This window comes from Leptonychotes weddellii, chromosome 6 (genome assembly GCF_054177405.1).
Source record: "Leptonychotes weddellii isolate Sample4059 chromosome 6, ASM5417740v2, whole genome shotgun sequence".
In the NCBI taxonomy this organism is placed as follows: Eukaryota; Metazoa; Chordata; class Mammalia; order Carnivora; family Phocidae; genus Leptonychotes; species Leptonychotes weddellii.
Genome location: NC_138374.1, coordinates 74,306,589 through 74,328,403, shown reverse-complemented (window position 1 = coordinate 74,328,403; position 21,815 = coordinate 74,306,589). Strand labels below are relative to the sequence as shown.

The window sequence follows — 21,815 nt, the reverse complement described above, 5'->3', positions numbered from 1 at the left end:
CATACAGAATATCCCATCCAACAACAGCAGAACACACATTCTTCTCACATGGAACATTCTCCAAGATAGGTCATTTGTTAGGTCACAAAGCAAATGTAAGAAGATTTAAATCATGCCAAGTATTTGTTTTCTCACCACAGTGGTATAAAACTAGAAATAAATAATAGAAGGAAAACTGGAAAACTCACAAATGTGTGAAAATTAAACATACACCTGAACATCAATGAGTCAAAAAAGAAATCAAGAGATAATTTTTAATCTAAAAATAAATGAAAATGGGTACACAATATACCAGTATTTATCAGATGCAGCAAAAGTCATGCTAATAGGGAAGATTGTAGCAAACAAACAATAAACAACAACAAACTGCTTACATTAAGAAAAAAGAAAAATCACAAATAAACCTAACTGTGCACTTCTAGGGACCAGAAGAGAACAAACTAAGCCTGAAGTTAGCCAAAGGAAGGAAATAACAAAGATCAGAGCAGAAATAATATAAATAGAGAACAGAAAAAAAATAGAAAAAGCCAATAAAATTAAGAGCTGTTTTTTTGAAAGGTAAACAAAACAGACATTTTTTTTGTTTTTTTTTAACTTACATTTTGCTAGACTAAGAAAAGATTCAAATAAAGAAAATCATAAATGAAAGAGTGTACATTACAGCACTGCAGAAATATAAAGGTTCATGAGATCATTATGAACAATTATACACCAATGAACCGGATAACCTAGAAGAAATGGATAAATTCCTAGCAACATATAGCCTACTAAGACTGAATCATGAAGAAATAGAAATTTTGAACGTATCAAAAATGAGTAAGGAGATTGAACCAGTAACCAAAACCTTCCAACAAAGAAAGCCCAGGACCAGAGAGTTTCACTGGTGAATTCTACAAAATACTTAAAGAAAAATTAATGCCAGTCCTTCTCAAACCCTTCCAGAAAATTGAAGAGGAGGGAACACTACCAAATTCATTTTACGAAGTCATCACTATCTTGTTGCAAAGCTAGATACGGACACTGCAAGAAATGGACACATAGGCCAATATTCCTCATGAATATAGACAGAAAAATTCTCAAGAAAATAGTAGCAAACTGAAAAGAACAGCACAGTAAAAGGACCCTACGCCATGATCAAGTGGGATTTGTTCCCAGGATGCAGTATGTTTCAACATAATCAATAAATGTTATGCACCACATTAATAAAATGAAAGGTAAAAATCAAATGATTATCTCAGTGGATACTGAAAAAGCAATTAATAAGCTTCAATATTCATGATTTAAAAACTCAACAAATTGGGTATACAAGGAATGTATCTCAGTATAATAAAAGGCATATACAACAAGCCCACAGCTGACATTGTGGTTAATAGTGAAAAACTGAAAGCTTTTCCCCTAAAACTAGGTGCCCACTCTCACTATTTTTATTCAAAATAGTATTGGAAATCCCAATCAGAGCAATTAGACAAGAACAAGAAATAAAAGACATTCAAATCATAAAGGTAGAATAAAAATTGTCTCTGTTTGCAGGTGATAAGATCTTATACAAGTAAAGCCTAAAGACTCCACCAAAAAGCCTTTAGAACTAATAAACAAATTCAGTACATTTTAGGATACAATATCAACATAACAAAATCTGTTGTGTTTCTATACACTAACAGTGGACTATCTTAAAAAGACATAAAGAAAACAATCCCATTTACACTACCATCAAAAATGATAAAACACCTAAGAATAAATTTAATTGAGGAAGTGAAAGACCTGCACCCTAAAAATTATGATATTGATAAATTGAAGAAGATACAAGTAAGTGGAAAGCTATCCCATGTTCATAGATTAGAAGAAATAATAATATTAAAATGTCCATACTCCCCAAAGTCATTTATATATTCAATGCAATCCCTATAAAAATTCCAAGAGCATTTTTCACAGAAATAAAAAAAAAATCCTAAAATTTGTCTGGAAACACAAAAGACCCCAAATAGACAAAGCAATTCTGAGACAGAAGAAACCTGGAGGCACCATATTCCCTGATTTCTGTCTTTATTACAAAGCTATAATAATCAAAACCATATGGTAGTGACATAAAAAACAGACACTTAGACCAACGGTACAAATCAAGAGCCCAGGAATAAACCAACACAATTCCTATTTGACAACAGAGTGAAGAATACTGATAGGAAAAGGATATTTTTTTCAATAAACAGTGTTTAGAAAACATTATTCACTTGGAAAAGAATAAAATTGGCTCCCCATCTTACACAACCCATAGAAATTAACTTGAGATGGATTAAAGACTTAAACATAAGACCTGAAACTGTAAAACTACTTACAAGAAAAAATAAGCAAAAGTTCTTATCCTTGGTTTGGCAGTAATTTCTTAGATATGACACCAAAAGTGCAAGCAACAAAGCAAAAAAAAACAAAAAAACAAAAAACTACATCAAACTAAAAAGGAAACAGCAAAGGAAACAGTAAAATGTAAAGTCAATCTATGGAATGGGAGAAAATATTTGCAAGCCATCTATCCAATAAGGGATTAATATCCAAAATATATAAGGAACTCACACAGTCCAATGCCAAAAGAACAAATAGATGGCCAGGGGACTTGAATAGACATTTTTTTTTTTTGAAAGATGACATAGAGATGGCCAACAGGCACATGAAGAGATGCTCAGCATCACTAATAATCAGGGAAATGCACATCAAAACCAAGGAGATATCATTACCTCACACCTGTTAGGATGAATATTATTAAAAAGACAAGAGATAACAAATGTTGGTGCAGATGTAGGGAAAGGAGACCCTTGGGTATCATTGATGGGGATGTAATTTGGTGCAATCGCTACGGAAAACAGTATGGAAGTTTCTTAAAATAATGAAAAAAGAACTATCATATGATCTAGCCATCACATTCCGGGTATGTATCGGAAGGATATATTACCAAAGAGACATCTGCACTCCCATGTTCACTGCAGAATTGTTCACAAGAGTTAAGATGTGGAAATAACCTGTGTCCACTGACAGATGAATGGATGAAGAAATATTGGGGGATATTATTATTATTTAAAAGACTATTATACAGCCATAAAAAAAAGAAGGAAATCCTTCATTTTGCAACAAAATGATGGACTTTGAGGTCATTATGCTAAGTGAGATAAGACAGTAAGGGAAATACTGAATTTCCTCACTTAGATATGGAATCTAAATAAACCAAACTCATAGAAACAGAGTAGAATGTGGTTGCCAGGAGCTTTGGGGGGGGTGGGGTGGACAAAATGAGAGATGTTGGTCAAAGGATGCAATCTTCCAGCCCTGAGGTTAGTAATTTCTGAGGCTCTAATGTACAACATGGTGACTATAAATAATAATTCTGTATTATATACTGAAAGTTTTCAAGAGAGTGCAGCTTAAATGTTATTACCACACACACACACGGGGGAAATGATGCGAGGGTATGGAGGTGCTAACTAACCTTTCCCTGGCAATCGTTTCACAACCTAGATGGAGATCAGATCATCACATTGTACACCTTAAAGTTATGCATGTTCTATATCAATAATATCTCAAGAAAGCTGGCGAAAAAAGAAAACAGATGTGATGCTTACGTGGATATAGTGTTTAATGTTCTAAGTAATTAAATGCTTAAAATTTTGTCTCTTATTTTTTTGTCTTTTATTTTTTTTTATTTTTTGAATTTTATTTATTTGAGAGAGAGACACTGAGAGAGGGAACAGAAGCAGGGGGAGCGGGAGAGGGAGAAGCAGTCTTCCTGCCAAGCAGGGAGCCCGATGCGGGGCTCGATCCTAGGACCCTGGGAACACGACCTGAGCCGAAGGCAGATACTTAACAACTGAGCCACCCAGGCGCCCCTGTCTCTATGTTTTAATCCATAGTTTGCCTTTTTACTGGCAGCTTAGGTACTCATAATTGGCTTGTGGCAAAGAATTCGACTTACATAAGCAAGCAGGCTGTAAACAAAGACTTATTCAGAATCTCTCTGTTTGAGAATGCTGTTTTAAGCAACAATATTGGTGTGCAGCTTTAATCTTTTGACCTTGTTGAGTATCTTAGTAAGAAACATGATTGAGAATTTCTTCTGAGCTACCTCATTAAGAATAATTAGAAAATAAAATAAATTAGCTTTCAGAAGCAACATAGATACAAACTCTTTAACTGTTTTTCATAAAGTGTTTCTTGAATAATTTTCTTTTCCTCATTGACACAAACTCTTATCCCTTCCTTTCTCCTTTATATTTCAATGATAAAATTTAAAGACAAATTGGATAATGTGATAAAACAAGCTACATATCTTTCAGACTGATTTTAGAATAACAGAAAGATCTTGCAAAGAACTTTTAGAAGGGATACATAATTTACTTTATGTTACAGTATTAAAAGAAACTTTTTATTTTAGTTGTAAGCATTCCTCAGATAATTTTAAAAAGGAATTTCTTTGCATGATTTACTATCACCATACATCCTTAACAGTCTGTAGACATATAATTAAATGTGCTCTCCCTGTTCCAGTATGTTAAATGCACATCAAAAATGCTAACACATCCCAAGCCTATTTTGATCTGCTAATAAAACATGGCTTTCTTGTGAAGGTTGAAAAGGGTAAGAAACTGCTATTTATATAATTTAAAAATATGTAAAAGTCATTTTTAAAAATGTAGAGATACACAAATTTTGTATATAGTCATCTCATTTGGTAAAGTAGAATTTACCTAGCAGTAACTTTTAAAGCACTTGTCTGTGCCAGGAACTATTCTATAACCCAGCTTCTGTTTACAAATAATGCAACTGGGCTATAGAGAGTTTAAGTAACTTTCAAAGAGGCTAAAAATTAGCAAGTGGCAAAATGTGGCTAGTATTGAACCCAGACAGTCTGTATCCCAAGGTCATGTCCATAAGCACAGCACTGGTTGCTGCTTCTCAGTGTCACACATTACACTTGGACCAAGAATTACTCCATGCATCCCAAATTCCCCAAATGTAGTTATGGTCACCTGTTGGAAGGTTACACAAGTAAGGAAAAACTGTCACCATCAATGGAAGCCAATTGGAAAAACCCAAATTGTTCTAACTTATGTAGTATGAATTATATGTAAGAAATTCACATTTGGGGGCACCTGGGTGGCTCAGTCGGTTAAGCGTCTGCCTTCAGCTCAGGTCTTGATCCCAGGGTCCTGGGACTGAGTCCCGCATCAGGCTCCCTGCTCAGCAGGGAGTCTGATTATCTTTCTGCTCCTTCCCATCACCCTCCCCCACCACTCGCTCATGCTCCTGCATGCCCTCTCTCTCTCTCTGCCTCATGCACATGCGCAAAAATCAATAAGTAAAATCTTAAAAAAAAAAAAAGAAAGAAATTCACATTTGGGTATAAAGACTAACATGCTTGACAATACATTTACATAAATTTATAAGATAATCACATATAGCAATATTTCCAGTGAACAAAAATAACCTTAAAATATTTACTTGATCTTCTCATCAGACTTCTACTGACAATTTCTGCCCTGCCTTTTTTGTACAGCCCCTGACTTGTCTTTATTTTGATTATTTAGATCCTTTAACTTCTCAGTAAGAATGGGTTTCTCTCTCACACCAAATGCCAGCCATGCACAAGGCTACTGCTGTTGATAGACTGATGGCAGTGAAATGAAGTAACTTCAGAAGAAAACTGGCTGAGGGAGCCATGGTCTCTACCATAAATTGTCCTAATGAAAGTCATGATGGAGAGTGATACTCATTAATGACTTCAGTGGGCATTACCAGACCATGCTGTTGGAACATCTTAACCAAATTATATAATCCAATTAATAATGACACTAAGGCATCATAAAAGATTCCTTGCTTCCTCTGTGGTAAAATTTGAATCTCTAAATGGTAATGCTGACAGAGTAATCCTGAGAGCACATCCTATTCTTGAGTTGGAAATGACATACTCACTATGCCCTTGCATTTACTCAGTTCACTTTGCTTTTTGTCAGTCAAGGCCAAGTCCATGCCTTGGCTGACTTTCATTTTAGACAATACAACTTACAGTATAGTCTCACTGATCTTATAAATCTCAGCGTCAAACTCCTTTTCTTTTGGATGAGGGAATCTTTCTGTCTTCAGATTTCACTCCTATGTGTATTTACCAGGAAATGAATATTCCAAAGATCAACTGAAAAGATGAGAATAGACCCTCCGCAGCTGCTTGTGACAAGCAAATTGACAGTAAATTATTCATGCAACATGAAATTTAAAGAGAGCACAGAACCCCTTTGAATGAGAGGCCAGATTGCTTGGAACTAAGCAACTGAGTCAGTGTGTGTGTGTACGTGTGTGTGTGTACGTACTGAGTGTGTGTGTGTGTGTACTGAGTCTGTGTGTGTGTGTACTGAGTCAGTGTGTGTGTACGTGTGTGTGTACTGAGTCAGTGTGTGTGTGTACTGAGTCAGTGTGTGTGTACGTGTGTGTGTACTGAGTCAGTGTGTGTGTGTACTGAGTCAGTGTGTGTGTGTGTACTGAGTCAGTGTGTGTGTACATGTGTGTGTGTATGTACTGAGTCAGTGTATGTGTGTACTGAGTCTGTGTGTGTGTGTGTACGTGTGTGTGTACATACTGAGTCAGTGTGTGTGTGTGTACTGAGTCAGTGTGTGTGTACGTGTGTGTGTGTACATACTGAGTCAGTGTGTGTGTGTGTGTACTGAGTCACTGTGTGTGTGTACATGTGTGTGTGTACGTACTGAGTCAGTGTGTGTGTGTACTGAGTCTGTGTGTGTGTGTACTGAGTCAGTCTGTGTGTGTGTACTGAGTCAGTGTGTGTGTACGTGTGTGTGTGTACATACTGAGTCAGTCTGTGTGTACTGAGTCAGTGTGTGTGTGTACTGAGTCAGCATATGTACGTGTGTGTGTACTGAGTCAGTGTGTGTGTGTACGTGTGTGTGTATGTACTGAGTCTGTGTGTGTGTACTGTGTGTGTGTGTGTGTACACACACATACAAATGCAAGCTTCTAAACCAGAGAGTTCAGATTACTTTGGATATTCAAACCGATACCACAGGAATGTTGAGAAGAATAGAGGTTTCAGGAAATCTGTAATTCTTTCTTGACCTTTCTACTTGATCATTTGTACATCAGTACATTTCAGGACTACAGTGGAACCAGTGGATGACTGTGAGCACCACTTTACCTTCTTAACTTAGAGTTCAAGCATCCTATTTGCCTCTATTAAATTTAATCTAGGATAGTGTATCTACACTGATACCTGGAATAAGAATTCTAGCGTATTTCTGTCCATACAACCATCAGTGACATTTCATATGACTACTTTTATCCTTAATGAGAATGCACTTCATGATCACATACATCAATAAGATCAGCCCTGACTGAATATTTAGGGGAAGCCAAGAGATTTCTCTACCGTCTTTTGAAAAGGGAAAAAATAGGAATGAGTTTCCAAATATACTGGTTCTTAAATAATGATAACTGTAAAAATTAAAAGTGTATCTATTCTGCCTGTACATTTTGCCAGGCACTATTCTAAGAAATTACCATAGATTATCTCATTTATCCTTGTTGTGATATACTTACTATTATTCCTATTTATGTAAACTGAGATAAAAGAAGTTAATAATCTGTTCAGAAAACACTCTCCCGGGAGATTTGAAATGACTAATACTAAGAATTTAATGGGTTATTTCTTTTATCCATTTTCCATGGAGGATAGTCCATAGTACCACAAATATATTGAATGATTACAATATGTCAAATACTCTGCTGGGTGATAGAATAATTCATTTATAATCATAGGCAGCTGGTAAGGAAATAGCTGTATAAAAATTCTAAGGTGACACAAAAGTATTGGTGATTTTTGATATCATAAAATATTTGGTATCTGAGGTCTTTGAGTTTTATTTCTTCAAATACAGTTTGACCAAGTCATGAAAGACCTTGGAACACATCTTGCTATAATTAGGATATTGGTGTAATCTTGCTCCATGATTGTTCTCAGTGCAGACAAACTAGATGGTTGGCATATAAAATTCTAACATAAATTATAGTCAGTTGGAAACAAGTGTAAGTCTTCCCCTCCCTTGTTTTTCCATTACTCCTCTTTCTCTATTATTCTGACCTCTCCCCGGTCTTCCATTACTAATCCCACAGCATCTCAAAGTCCTCCAAAATTGGCCCATCACTTTCTTTACCTCAGTGGTAGATTTTCACATGCAGGAGGGAAAGGCATTTTCCCCTCTACCTCTCTAGGTTCTTGGCTGAGACCCCCTGTAATGATGAATTAACAGGAGAAAAACAAAATTAATTTCTCACAAATATATGAGACTCAAAGGCAGCCAGGCAGTTGAGGCTTCTATACATACCATCCTGGACTAAGGAAAGGGACAGAGATCTGGACATTCAAAGAGGAGGAAGACAATTCACAGGATAATGTGAAGAAAACGTGTTTGGTAAATAAATATTTGCCTTGACACGCAGACAAGTCTCTCCAATGAACAAGTTATCTCTGGTAATAATGGTCTTGCTGGTATAGGCCTCCTTTCTAAATTCTTTTACACTGTTAAAAGGGAGATAAAAGGCTTCCTGACTCTGCTGGGTCTCGAGTGCCTTCACCTCTGCATGCCCAAGTGGCATATTTTGGGCTAGTACATCCTGCTCCCCTACTCTTCCCTACTGAGGTAGCATTAATGATCCTATCTTTAGACAATTAATTTGTTGTTCATTCCTTCCCCATTACTTGTATATGAGAATGATATTTCAAATATTAAAAAGGGAAGAAAGATTAAGTTAAAGCGGGTTTTTAAAAATTTTTATAAATTTGGTTGAAGCCATAAATTCCTGCATTCGATAAATAATTACTGAGAATCAATTATGCTCTAGAAAATTTGCCCTGGGGACACAACCCTGAGGAATAGAAGATCTGTCAATGAAGAATCAGATATTCATAAACTGGCACTAGAAGGCAGAGTTATGAGGGTATATATCAGGGAACCTGAGGGTCGGAAATGGTTTCTTTGTGAAAGTAAGGCATACACCAAAATCTAAAGGATCTGCATGTGAATGATGGGCTGAGAGTAAAGATTAGAAACAAGAACTACTGCAATACGGGAAGGTCTTGAGATAGCTCAGGATAGAGAATAGAATGACTAAGGAAAAGCAACAAATCCATCTGGAATGCTGACAGCAAGTGAAGACACGGGAACAGATGGGACAGGAGAGAAGGGGAGGCCATATCACACAGGTCCTGGTAGGCCATGCATGTTGGTTTTCATTCTAAAATCAGACTATGCGGAGGATTATAGGTCATAAAAAAATGTTTTAACCTAAAAGTGATGGCAAATCATGAAAAGGTAAGCCAGTTTTTACTTATAAAAGATCACTTTGGATGAAGATAGCAAATTAAAGAGTGGGGCAAGATTGCCTGTAGGGAAAATAGTTAGCAAAACCTGTTGATGAGAATAGACTGGATGAGTGTGCTGACTGACATTGGAGACTGAATGCAGTAGGTAGATATGCGGAACTTTTTTTCTGTAGGAATTAAATTCAAGACTTGTTGATGGATTCAGTCCAGGCACGTGAGGGAAATGGTTAGGCTCCAAGGTGACTGCCTGGTTTCTGGTTTACGCAGAAGTGTGCCATTCACTGATGTAACGCATATTGGAAGAGACCAGCTTTGGGCTCAGGGTAGCAATACATTTAAGGCACCTTTGAAACTGCAAGTGTAGGTATCACCCGGACAGTAGGATGCAGACTCAGAAGAGAGGTCTATGGCAAATACAATATGCAGGTGATTGATATAGCCGTGGCACCTATAATATAAATATACACCAAAAACAAACAAACAAAAAACACTGGGGCTCCTGGGTGGCTCAGTCGTTAAGCATCTGCCTTCGGCTCAGGTCATGATCCCGGTGTCCTGGGATCGAGCCCCGCATAGGGTTCCCTGCTCCGTGGGAGGCCTGCTCCTCCCTCCCCCACTCCCCCTGCTCGTGTTCCCTCTCTCACTGTGTCTCTCTCTGTCAAATAAATAAACACTAAAAAACAAGTAAATAGGTTTTATTGAAATTCTATTGAAAACATACTGTTTGGCCTTAAAAGGACATTTTGAAAATAGGCTAAGGTGGAAATGGGGTTTTCCTGGCTGTTGTCAGGAAATGAGCGTGTTTAGACAATTTTAGATCGTTGCCTTTCTGTGACCCATCTTTAGCATGCTCTAAGCTTCAGGCTACAATAAGAACAGCATATCACAGATTTAGTGCCTTTGAAACCAGGATATTACGTATTTGTCTAATACTTCTTTTTGGGTTTTAAATCCAACTTGTTGCATGAGATTACTTAAAAATATATGGCTTGGGGCACCTGGGTGGCTGAGTCGTTAGGCGTCTGCCTTCGGCTCAGGTCATGATCCCAGGGTCCTGAGATCGAGCCCCATATCGGGCTCCCTGCTCAGCTGGAAGCCTGCTTCTCCCTCTCCCGCTCCCCCTGCTTGTGTTCCCTCTCTCGCTGTGTTTCTCTCTGTCAAATAAATAAATAAAAATCTTAAAAAATATATATATATGGCTTATTGTTAGCTTGATGACAAATTTGCAGAAATATATCACACTGAGCATTCAGGCATTTGTATTCGTAGCCTGCACTTTACAATAAATTGGTTATGGGAAGCAGGTAGGGGCCTAAGAGGTTAGAAATTTGAGGCATGAAAAACAATGAATTTGTGATTTAACCAGGACAGTCAAGGATGAAATTAAATAGATTAGGGAAGTCCATTTCCAAGGTACAAGCGTCATCAGCTAACTTGTCTTTCATGTGCTGGACAAATTATCCCTGGGCCATAGAGAACAACATCACCCAGCCCCCAGATTGCTTTCTAGTCTTCATTTTGATGTCCATTTGGATATTTTGCATACACAATATATCCCTGGCTATTCCATCCAAAATTACTTCCTTTTCAAGACAATTCTGAATATACTTCATTATTGAAAATATTTTTGTGCATTTCAAAGCTAATTAATCATGCTTTCATGAATGCATCATTCCAAAATAAACATTTAGCTGTTGTGAGCAATGCAATTAATAGGTTATTTTTAGATATCTGACTAATCTCTCTTCATTAACTTTGTGAGTCTAAAAAAATTAAATCACTTTTGGTTTGATCTCAAATAACTAAAATATTTGTTAGATGTGAGACTATCTTATTGGGGTGGAGGGAATGTGGAGCCTGTTGGAAGAGGAAAGTTTAGGGGAGACTGGGGAAAGTCTCCTAATGCAGACTGAGTGGGAGGAACCGCGGCTGAGCCTCTAAGCTGGTGAAGACGTGGTGAGAACAGAGACTTCCGGCAGTTCTCATGGACGATGTTCAAATGGGATGTTGTCGCTGGGTGGACTGTGGTTCAGAAAAAATCAGCACACGTTCTTTTAGGACCATCTCTTAAGAATTGGTTACTAAGGTGGAATGTGATCAGTATGATGGTTACTAATGTTACTAAGATGAATATGATGGAAAGCTGGTCTAAAGGAGTTGTGAGGAAGGCACACTCGTCTTTACTGTGGTGTAATTTATCCAATGGAACATCGTGAGCACTGGAGGAACACAGAGAAGAGGCACTGAATCTGGACTAACAACAAGGAAGATTTTCTGCAAGAGGTGATGCCTTGCCAGGTTTTTTAAAAAGAGAAATAGAAGTCAAGCCAGAGGAGGAGGAAGGGCATTTGAGCAGACGAGACACAGCCAACATGAATTGGGTTGGATGTGGCTAGAAAATGGACCGAGGGGTAAGGGGGTTAGTTAGGGCTGGGAGGTGGGGAGTCACACATGGCTTATCTGAATAGAGAAAGCATATCCATACATTTAATGATACCCAGCTGGTGAAGGAATACTCTTGAAAAATAACTACTCTCTAAAAGACAAAGGGAAGAGATGTTTGGTAACATGAGAACTGCTTCTGGTAAGAACTGGTCAGGTTTCGTTTATTCTCTTCTGCACAAATGGCCTCTGCTTTCTTGCATATCCCCTTTCTACTCCCCACATGTATTGTCTCTTTCTGATTTTAATCATTTATGTTGTCAGTGAACTGGTTAAGGAATTGCCTCCACATGGACCACATTGCACTACACCTGTGTGGTTGTTCATGCATCTTTTTCTCGCTGGTGTTCTAACCTGTTTCACCTGAGACCCTTGAAGAACGGAGCTGTTAATTTTGTATTCCCACGTTCAGCACAGAGTAATTCATCTACAAATTTGCCTGAATGAATGAGTAATGTTCAAATGCGTAGCAGAATACAAAACTAGATGAAAAAATATGGGAACATGAAGTAAAAGACAAATTCCGAGTGGGGATGTGAGCAAGTTTTCATGAAATAGGAGAAATCATGTTCTACCAAAAGGCGCAGAGCTTTGCTGGGCAGAAGAGAGGCAGAAATGAATTCAGTTAACAGAACTTCCCTGAACATGCAAAGTATGTCCCAGCAAGAGTCAGGGGTCTCATATGGCTGAAGGGCATAGTGCTTAATTGTAAATAAACCATGTTGAGACCTGACATCTTTTGAAACGTTGTCCTAAACCATTTAGGTTTGAAAAGCTTTAAATGGTATCCTAGGAAAGTTTTCTTTACTCCAAAGGAAACAAGGTTTCATGCAGAGAAGTGCCATTATTCTACCTTTGCTTTGGGTGCATGAAAGTAATTCTCATGGGATGAATCGATGAACACAGGGTGATAACAAAGCTTCTGGGAGGTGGTGAGGAAATCATTGCAAGAGTAGGGGTGACAAACAGTGTATATCGGGGGCGGAGGAAGGAGGAGGAGCATAATGAGTATGAGATATTGAAGATCTAAAAATGTTGTGAGTTGGAATTCCTTGAATATTGACAAGGAAGCAAAGAAAAACACTGGAGATCTCTGAGATTTTCAGCTTCATATGAGAGAGCATGTACCTTACAGTACAGAATTGTGCTTGCTGAAGGCTTTATTATTCATGTCCATGTCCATAATAAATACAATCTGAATGAATGAATGAACAAATGAATGCATGAGTGAATAACCTCGGAATCTTCCAAATAACACACATACTCAGATGGCGTTAAGCAAATCTGGTTTATGCTGCAGGCACAGGAGTATGCCATGGACCTGTAACTGCCTAACACAGCCCCATCAGGCTCATGGAGTACCTCCTCCGAGAGCACTTTAGGTCTCACGAGCGTACATGTGACATCTCACGGGCAAAGCCTTCACATGTTAATTATTATGGATATTATAGCTCATTGTACTATTTATATGTTCATTATCATGAGACTCTTGACAAGGTATTAACAGTGTTTGAAATGACAAATTAGTCATCTCTACTGATGGACAGGCACTATCCTTAAGGTTCGTTCAACGGATAATTAATAGACTGTTCGTAAGTAATTGGTATTTACCTTTTCACAGGAAACATATAAATGCCCTTTGTAGTATTTTCAAACCAATCCATGATAAAGTTTGGAGATGCTAATGCCACATATTATCAAGTTACTGTGTTAATATTACATTAGGATTGGAAAATCTGTTAGAGGGATTTTATGTATTTCTTTTCCACAAGTCATTATGTAATGTGTCTGTTGTTATATAGTGCTATTTATATCTTTCAATCCACACTAAATATATACATATATTCTTTCTTCCTTTCTTTCTTCCATTTTTCTGATCTGCTTCCATTGATGACTCTATACCTTTGACTCCAGATTGGCAATATGAGGGTAAGATGACAAAAATAAAAATGCCAAACAACCTCATGAACATTGCTTGTCTGTCTTTGTTTTATTCTCTTTAGAACATTATTAAAATTCTATTCACTCCCTTTAATTAGACCCTTTATTACAATTAAAGTCCAATTTTGTTTGTTTCTGTTGTGAAGCTTTAATTACAATTTATCCTTGTTAATCATTCCTTTATGTTATTTCTTTGGGTTAAATTACCATCCCATTATCTCTGTCCTGAAGGACTTCTGCTCTCCAGTGGTCTCTGCTGGTGTTTTCTCAGTAAGATTTGAGTAGTTTTGTGGTGTACAAAGTGATTGTGTTATGATGTTATAAGGAATCTATGTAGTTCTCATGAAAATTTTTTAAGCTAAAAAATTATTAAAAATAATGATGCATATTGATTTGATTGTAGGATTTTTCTTTTTTAAATACCAATACATACCTCAATGAATTTCATACCAGGATGAGTGCCCTATGGTTGTTCCTTCTTACCTTTGGTTGTTTTCTCTCTTTAGATTGCAAACTAGCTAGGGGAGGACCACCAGCCACCATAGTTGCTATCGATGAAGAGAGTCGGAACGGTGAGTGAGCTTCAAATTTTAAAAATGACTTCTCTGAGAGGGACTTTTCCTTTCAACCCTAGATTTGTTACATGTGGAAGTACTAAATGAAAGCTGCTGCCCAAATCTACAAACAGCACTCCCTTAATTTCTTCCCTGTATGGGTTTAAATTAGGCCATATGCTGGAAATGCTTTACTTGGATAAGATATGAGAAACTTCTCTATGACTAGAAAGGTTGTTCATTCTTGATCATAAAGGAGTATTTTACTCAGGGTCAGTCCAAGAGTGCATCCAGATAGGGCTGGGATTTTTCTTTGCCAATAGGTAGAGTTGACTATCATGCATACAAACACCTGGTCACCTAAGTAAGATACACTGTGTTCCTCCAAAAGAAGTGGACCACAAGGTAAGGCTTCCACCGCCACTTACACTGGCTGAAATCTGGTAAGGTTCAAGCTCCATAGCCCACTAGACATGGCGATTTATGAATGGTTAATGGGGAAAACTGAAGATTCTTGGGAATAGAGAACCTGACCAAAGGTTGTGAGAGCAGAGGAAGAAGCTTAAGTGTTGGTTCACGTTGTCTGCCATAATGAACAACTAATACCGAATCCATATTACATTCCTCAGGAAGCACTTTTCCTTATTAAAACCAAAAATAAATGGAATTGGTGCTTTGTTCTACAATTCTCCCCGAGCCTCTTTTAACTTCAATGTGTGAGTGTTTACAGATTTTTCTCCTCTGTTAGGGCTGCAATAAAATGATATCTCTTGAGTCTTGGTTTCTATTTCAAACTACTCTAAGTGTGTGAGTGTGCTCTGAGGCTTGGTTTGTCTACTAATCCCGTAATGGACCTTCAGTTGGGCTTGTTTTGGTTCATGCTTTCTGTTTGAAAAAGTCTGCAAGACTTATATATACATATATATATGGGACTTATTAGAGAATGATCTTTTTTTCCTGGAATTTAACCCACATATATTTTGAAGCCTTCTCTGACATATGTAATACCTTCATTGTGCCGTATTAGAAACATTCCTTTACCCCTTTGAAGAATTGGCGTAATTTTTTTCTTCTTGCATATCCTTTGGAATCAGCTTAAAATGTCCATAGCAGGGGCACCTGGGTGGCTCAGTCATTAAGCCTCTGCCTTCGGCTCAGGTCATGATCCCAGGGTCCAGGGATCGAGCCCCGCATCGGGCTCCCTGCTCCGCAGGAAGCCTGCTTCTCCCTCTCCCACTCCCCCTGCTTGTATTCCCTCTCTCGCTGTGTCTCTCTGTCAAATAAATAAAATTTTTTTTAAAAAAATGTCCATAGCATTGCTGGCCTCTGTTTAAACAAAATAAATTATCTATACTAAATTTTAGCAACATTTAAAAAAAATCAGAAAAACTTGGGTGTTCTCTTTATTTTTAAAAAAGCCAGTCTGTATTGAGCACAAAAGCATATAAAGTTGATGAGTTATTACAATGCTTTTGAATAAATTGGAAGTAAATCTTATGTGTGTCTACAGAAAATGAAAAAAATATGGAAAATTTTTTCACACATACAGAAAATTATGGTTTATTTATCATTAACTATTTTTCAAATACAAATGTACAATATTTCAAAAACAAATCTACAAGGAAAACAATTTGCCTTTTTAACCAGAGACAAAAAGGAAAAAAGTGATAGAAGGCCACTCTCTATTTTAGTTTCTTTAATGTTCACTGATTAACTTGAACATATAAGCTGAGTTGAACTAAAACACTTAGTTTTATTAAATGATTTTGTTTTAACATGGAATTCTATACAGAGCTTATTTTGCCAAATATCCCCAGTAATGATGATATTTTACCTCTTTATTACGACTAGATCCCATTTTTCAAAGGACCAGGAGCTCTGCAGAGATATTGCCATAGAGTGCTGTATCGTGCATGTGATAAAACTTCAATATTTGTGTTGTAGAAAAAGTGACAAGATACAGTGTAGTAATGTTGTGTTCTTTAATTGGCATATTTTGTAGAAACTGCCAACTCCTCAGAATCCTGCCAAAGTCATTTGAGTGTCATCACAGGGACTATAAATACTTGTCTAGAGACTAAATGTTTGCAATTTTATTTTACATTAAATTTCTAAAAATATGATGATCGAACCTCTGCCAGAGATTATAATATAGTGTGCAGTCATCCTTGTCCTGAAAGTCTGAAGGAAGCAATGCATGAAAATGTGCTTCATATTTTTCTTCAGGCAATCTAGGAAACTTCCAGTAAGACAGTTAATTCTGATCCTGCTCTTAAACTCTCTTTAATTCTCTTTTTCTGAATCTTTTAAGTGGTTGTAATAAAACATGTGGGTATTTGATTTTACCAGTGTAATACACATCATTTTTAAAGGTTCTGGGACTTCTTAAAAGAAAAGCAGGGGAGCACCTGGGTGGCTCAGTCAGTTAAGTGTCTGACTTTTGGTTTCAGCTCAGGTCATGATCTCAGAGTCATGAGATGGAGCCCCACATTGGTCTCTGCACTCGGCATGGAGTCTGCTTGAGATTCTCTCCATCATGCTCTCCGTCTGCCCCTCCCCACTGCTCGTGCTCTCTTTTTCAAATAAAATAAATAAGTAAAATCTTTAAAAAAAAATGAGGCAGAGCAAATACTTTATTAAGCCAAAATAGTAAGTTTATTTTGTGTCAACTTACCTTTGGTTTACTTTATTGATGTCTACAGGTAAATAAGATCTATTGCTAAATACGTCCTCCACTAAAGTACAGCTTTTAATAGCGCAGATTTAAAAATATATATATATATATATATACTTAATTTTCTTATGTAAGTCATTGAGGTACATTTATACAACGTCCATTATTTGTCACATGCATCTGCATCATTCATAATTTTTAGACTCTGTGGGATGGGAATATTTCCTCTTTGTGAATATGTATGCTAAATTCATTTGCACAAATACATATGTTTGAAAGAATTAAAACTGTAATGGGAGGAGATCCATAAACTTCTTAGTAACTCTGGACTCTGTTAGATTATTCCCCTCTTTGATCATTATTCTCAACAGCATACTAATAATAGATTCTTTATCTCACCACAATCTGAAGCAGGAGTTTATTTTCATCAAAACTATAAGAAAACCAAGCTTAGGAGTTTTAAGGATGCAAAGTCAACACAAAAATAGACATACCCTGGCTCCTGACAACCATCAAAAAGCTCTCAAGCTGGTACATAGAGCATGTTTAGTATGCAGTCACATTTAGAGAGGAGAATGCATACAGAGAAAAGGACCTGGACGTATTTTCTTGTTCAATAAAATGAGAATATCTAAAAATTCCTTCTGGAAAGCTTATGTCCACACAAAAGCCTCACATGGATGTTTATAGCAGCTTTATATCTAATTTCTAAAACTTGGAAATGACCTAGATGTACTTCAGTAAGTGAATGGACAAACTGTGGTATATCCAGATAAATTCAGTGTAAAAAACAAAGAGCTGTCAAACCATGAAAGACATGGAGGAATCCTTTTTTAAAAATTAATTAATTTATATTTTAATTGCAGTATAATTAACATACAATGTTACATTAGTTTCAGGTGGACAATATACTGATTTATCTATTCTATACATTACTCAGGGTTCATCAAAATAAGTGTACTCTTAATCCCCATCACCTATTTAACCTGTACCCACCCCCTGCCCCTGCCCTCTGCTAACCACCAGGGTGTTCTCTATAATTAAGAGTGGTTTCTTTGTCTCTTTTTTGTTTCCTAAATTCCACATGAATGAAATAATATGGTATTTGTCTTTCTCTGACTGATTTATTTCACCTAGCATTATACTCTCTAGATCCATCCATGTTATTGCAAATGGCAAGATTTCATTTTTTTATGGCTGAGTAATATCCCGTTGTATATATATGACACATCTTCTTTATGCATTTATCTATCAATGCACAGGAGTTACTTCCATATTTTGGCTATGGTAAATAATGCTGCAATAAACATAGAGGTGCATTTTCTTTTTGAATTAATGTTTTAGTATTCTTTGGACAGACAATAAGTAGTGAAATTACTGGATCATATGGTATATCTGTTTTTAACATTTTGAGGACTCTCCATATTTTCTACAGCAGCTGAGCCAGTTTGCATCCCCACCAACAGTGTATAAGGGTTCCTTTTTCTCCACATCCTCACTAACACCTGTTGTTTCTTGTGTAGTTTTGTTTTTGTTTTTGTTTTTGTTTAGCCATTCTGACTGGATATAAGATGATATTTCATTGTGGTTTTGATTTGCATTTGTCTGATGATGAATGACGTTGAGCATCTTTTCATGTATCTGTGAACCACCTGTATGTCTTCTTTGGGTAAATATCTGTTCATGTCTTCTGCCCATTTTTTAATTGGATTTTTAAATATTTTGGATGCTAACCCTTTATTGGATAAATCATTTTCACATTTCTTTTCCCATTCAGTAGGTTGTCTTTTTGTTTTGTTTCCTTCCCTATGCAGAAGCTTTTCATTTTGATGTATTCCCAATACTTTATTTTTGCTTTTAGTTCCCTTGCCTTAGGAGACCTATGTTGCCATATCAGATATCAGAGAAATTATTGCCTGTGTTCTCTCCTAGGATTTTTATGGTTTCAGGTCTCATATTTAGGTCTTTAATCCATTTTGATTTTATTTTTGGGTATGGTGTAAGAAAGGGGTCTAGTTTCATTTTTTTTGCATGTCACTGTTTAGTTTTCCCAACACCTTTTGCTGAAGAGACTTTTTCCCATTGCATATCCTTGCCTCCTTGGTTGAAGATTAATTGATCATATAATAGTAGGTTTATTTCTGAGCTCTCTGTTCTGTTCTATTGATCTATGTATGTATTTTTGTGCCTATACCATACTGTTTTGATTACTATAACTTTGTAGTTTGTCTTGAAATCTGGGATTGTAATACCTCTAGTTTTGTTCTTTTTCAGGATTGTTTTGGCTGTTTGGGGTCTTTTGTGGTACCATAAAGATTTTAGAATTATTTGTTCTAGTTCTGTGAAAAATACTAGGTATTTTGATAGGGATTGCATTAAATCTATAGATTGCTTTGAGTAGTATAGACATTTTAACAACATTTGTTCTCCCAATCCATTAACATGGAATATCTTTCCATTTGTTTGTGTCATTTCCAATTTCTTTCATCAGTGTTTTACAGTTTTCAGAGTACAGGTCTTTCACCTCCTTGGATAAGTTTGTTCCTAGGTATTTTATTATTTTTGATGCAATTGTAAATGGGATTGTTTTCTTAATTTACCTTTCTACTACTTCATTGTTAATGTGTAGAAATGTAATGGATTTCTCTATACTGATTTGGCATCCATGACCTTACTGAACTCATTTATCAGTTCTAGTTTTTTTGGTGGAGTCGTTACTGTTTCCTCTACATAGTGTCATGTCATCTGCAAATAGTGGAAGTTTTACTTCTTCCTCATCGATTTGGATGACTTTTATTTCTTTTAGTTGTCTGGTTGCTGTGGCTAGGATTTCTAACACTATGTTGAATAAAAGTGGTGAGAGTTGACATCCTTGTCTTGTTGCTGATCTTCCAGGGCAAGCTCTCATTTTTCACCACTGAGTATGACTTTACTGTGGGTTTTTTATATGGCCTTTATTATTTTAAGGTGCATTCCCTCTAAACCTACTTTGTTCCCTCTAAACTTGATGTTGAGTACAACATCATGAATAAATGCTGTATTTTGTCAAATGCTTTTTCTGCATCTATTGAAATGATCATACGGTTCTTATCCTTTTTCTGGTTGATAAGGTGTATCACACCGATTAATTTGCAAATATTGAACCACCCTTGCAACCGTGGAATAAATCCCACTTGATGATGGTGAACGTTTGTGGTTTGGTTTTGTTTTGTTTTATTACAATATATTAATTGTCAGATTTGGTTTGCTAATATATGTTGTGAGGGGTTTGCCTTTATGTTCACCAGAGGTATTGGCCAGTAATTCTCTCTCTCTCTCTCTCTTTTTTTTTTTTTTTGTGTAGTGTCTTTTTCTGGTTTTGGTATCAGGGTTATGCTGGCTTCATACAATGAATTTGGAAGCATTCCTTCCTCTTCTAATTTTGGAATAGTTTGAGAACAGGTATTAACTCTTCTTTAAGTGTTTGGCAAGGATTCATCTGTGAAACCTTTTGTTCATGAGGGTTTTTGGATTACTAGTTCAGTTCTCTCTCCCTCTCTCTCTCTCTTTCTCCCCCTTTAATATGAATCTGGCTGAAGGTTAATCAATTTTGTTAATCTTTTCAAAGAACGAGTCCTGGTTTCATTGATCTGTTTTATTGGGGTTTTTTGGTTTGTTAAGTTTCTATTTCATTTATTTTTTACTTTAATCTTTATTATTTCCTTCCTTCTACTGGTATTGGATTTTGTTTGGTTTTTTTAAGCTCCTTTATGTGTAAGGTTAGGTTGTTTATTTGAGATTTATCTTGCTTTTTGACTCTATTGTTAATAAATTTCCCTCTTAGAACAGCTTTGCTGCATCCCAAAGATTTTCATTTTCCTTTGTCTCCATGTATTTTTTAATTTTCTCTTTGGTTTTTTAGTTGACCCATTCATTGTTAAGTAGCATACTATTTAATCTCCATGTATTTGTGTTCTTTCTAGATTTTTTTCTTGTAGTTGATTTCTAGTTTCATAGTGCTGTGATCAGAAAAGATATATAATATGACGTCAGTCTTTTTTAATTTGTTGAGACTTGTTTGTGGCCTAACACATGATCTATCCTGGAGGATATTCCATGTACACTTGAAAAGAATGTGTATGCTGCTCTTTTAGGATGGAGTGTTCTGAATATATCTGTTAGATCTATCTGATCCAATGTATCATTCAAGGATGATACTTACCTACTGTTATTGTACTACTATTGACTACTTCTTTTATGCTTGTTATTAGCAGCTTTATGTATGTGGGTGCTTTCTAGTTTGGTGCATAAATGTTTACAGTAGTTGTATCTTCTTGTTGGGTTGTTCCCTTTATGATTATATAGCGTCCTTCTTTGTCTCTTGTTAGAGCTTTTGTTTTAAAGTCTATTTTGTAGATGTAGAGGAATCTTAAATGCACATAAATAAGTGAAAGAATCCAATCTGAAAAATCTATGTATGTATGCTTCCAACTGGAAGGGTAAATTATGGAGACATTCTTGAAAAAGCAAAGTTACAGAGAAATTAAAAAGTTCAGTAGAGTCTGGGGGTGAGTGGGACAGAGATAAATCAGCAGATCACAGAGGAATTTTTGAGCATGAAAATACTCTGTAGGATATTTTAATGATGGATTTATGTCATCATACTTTTGTCCAAACCCATAGAATGCACAATACTAAGAGGGAACCCTAAGGTCAAAACCTCAATGAGATACCACCTCACACCAGTCAGAATGGCTAAAATTAACAAGTCAGGAAACGACAGATGTTGGCGGGGATGCGGAGAAAAGGGAACCCTCCTACACTGTTGGTGGGAATGCAAGCTGGTGCAGCCACT

General features: G+C 36.5%; 1 protein-coding gene across 1 annotated transcript in view; it reads left to right on the top strand.

The window, feature by feature from the left end:
• Positions 1–21,815, top strand: part of LOC102751140 (protocadherin-15) — a 762,960-nt gene that overhangs the window by 214,686 nt on the left and 526,459 nt on the right. Inside the window, exon 3 of the mRNA XM_081823172.1 lies at positions 14,260–14,325. Coding sequence (XP_081679298.1) covers positions 14,260–14,325 — 66 coding nt within the window. The remainder of the gene's footprint in view (positions 1–14,259; positions 14,326–21,815) is intronic.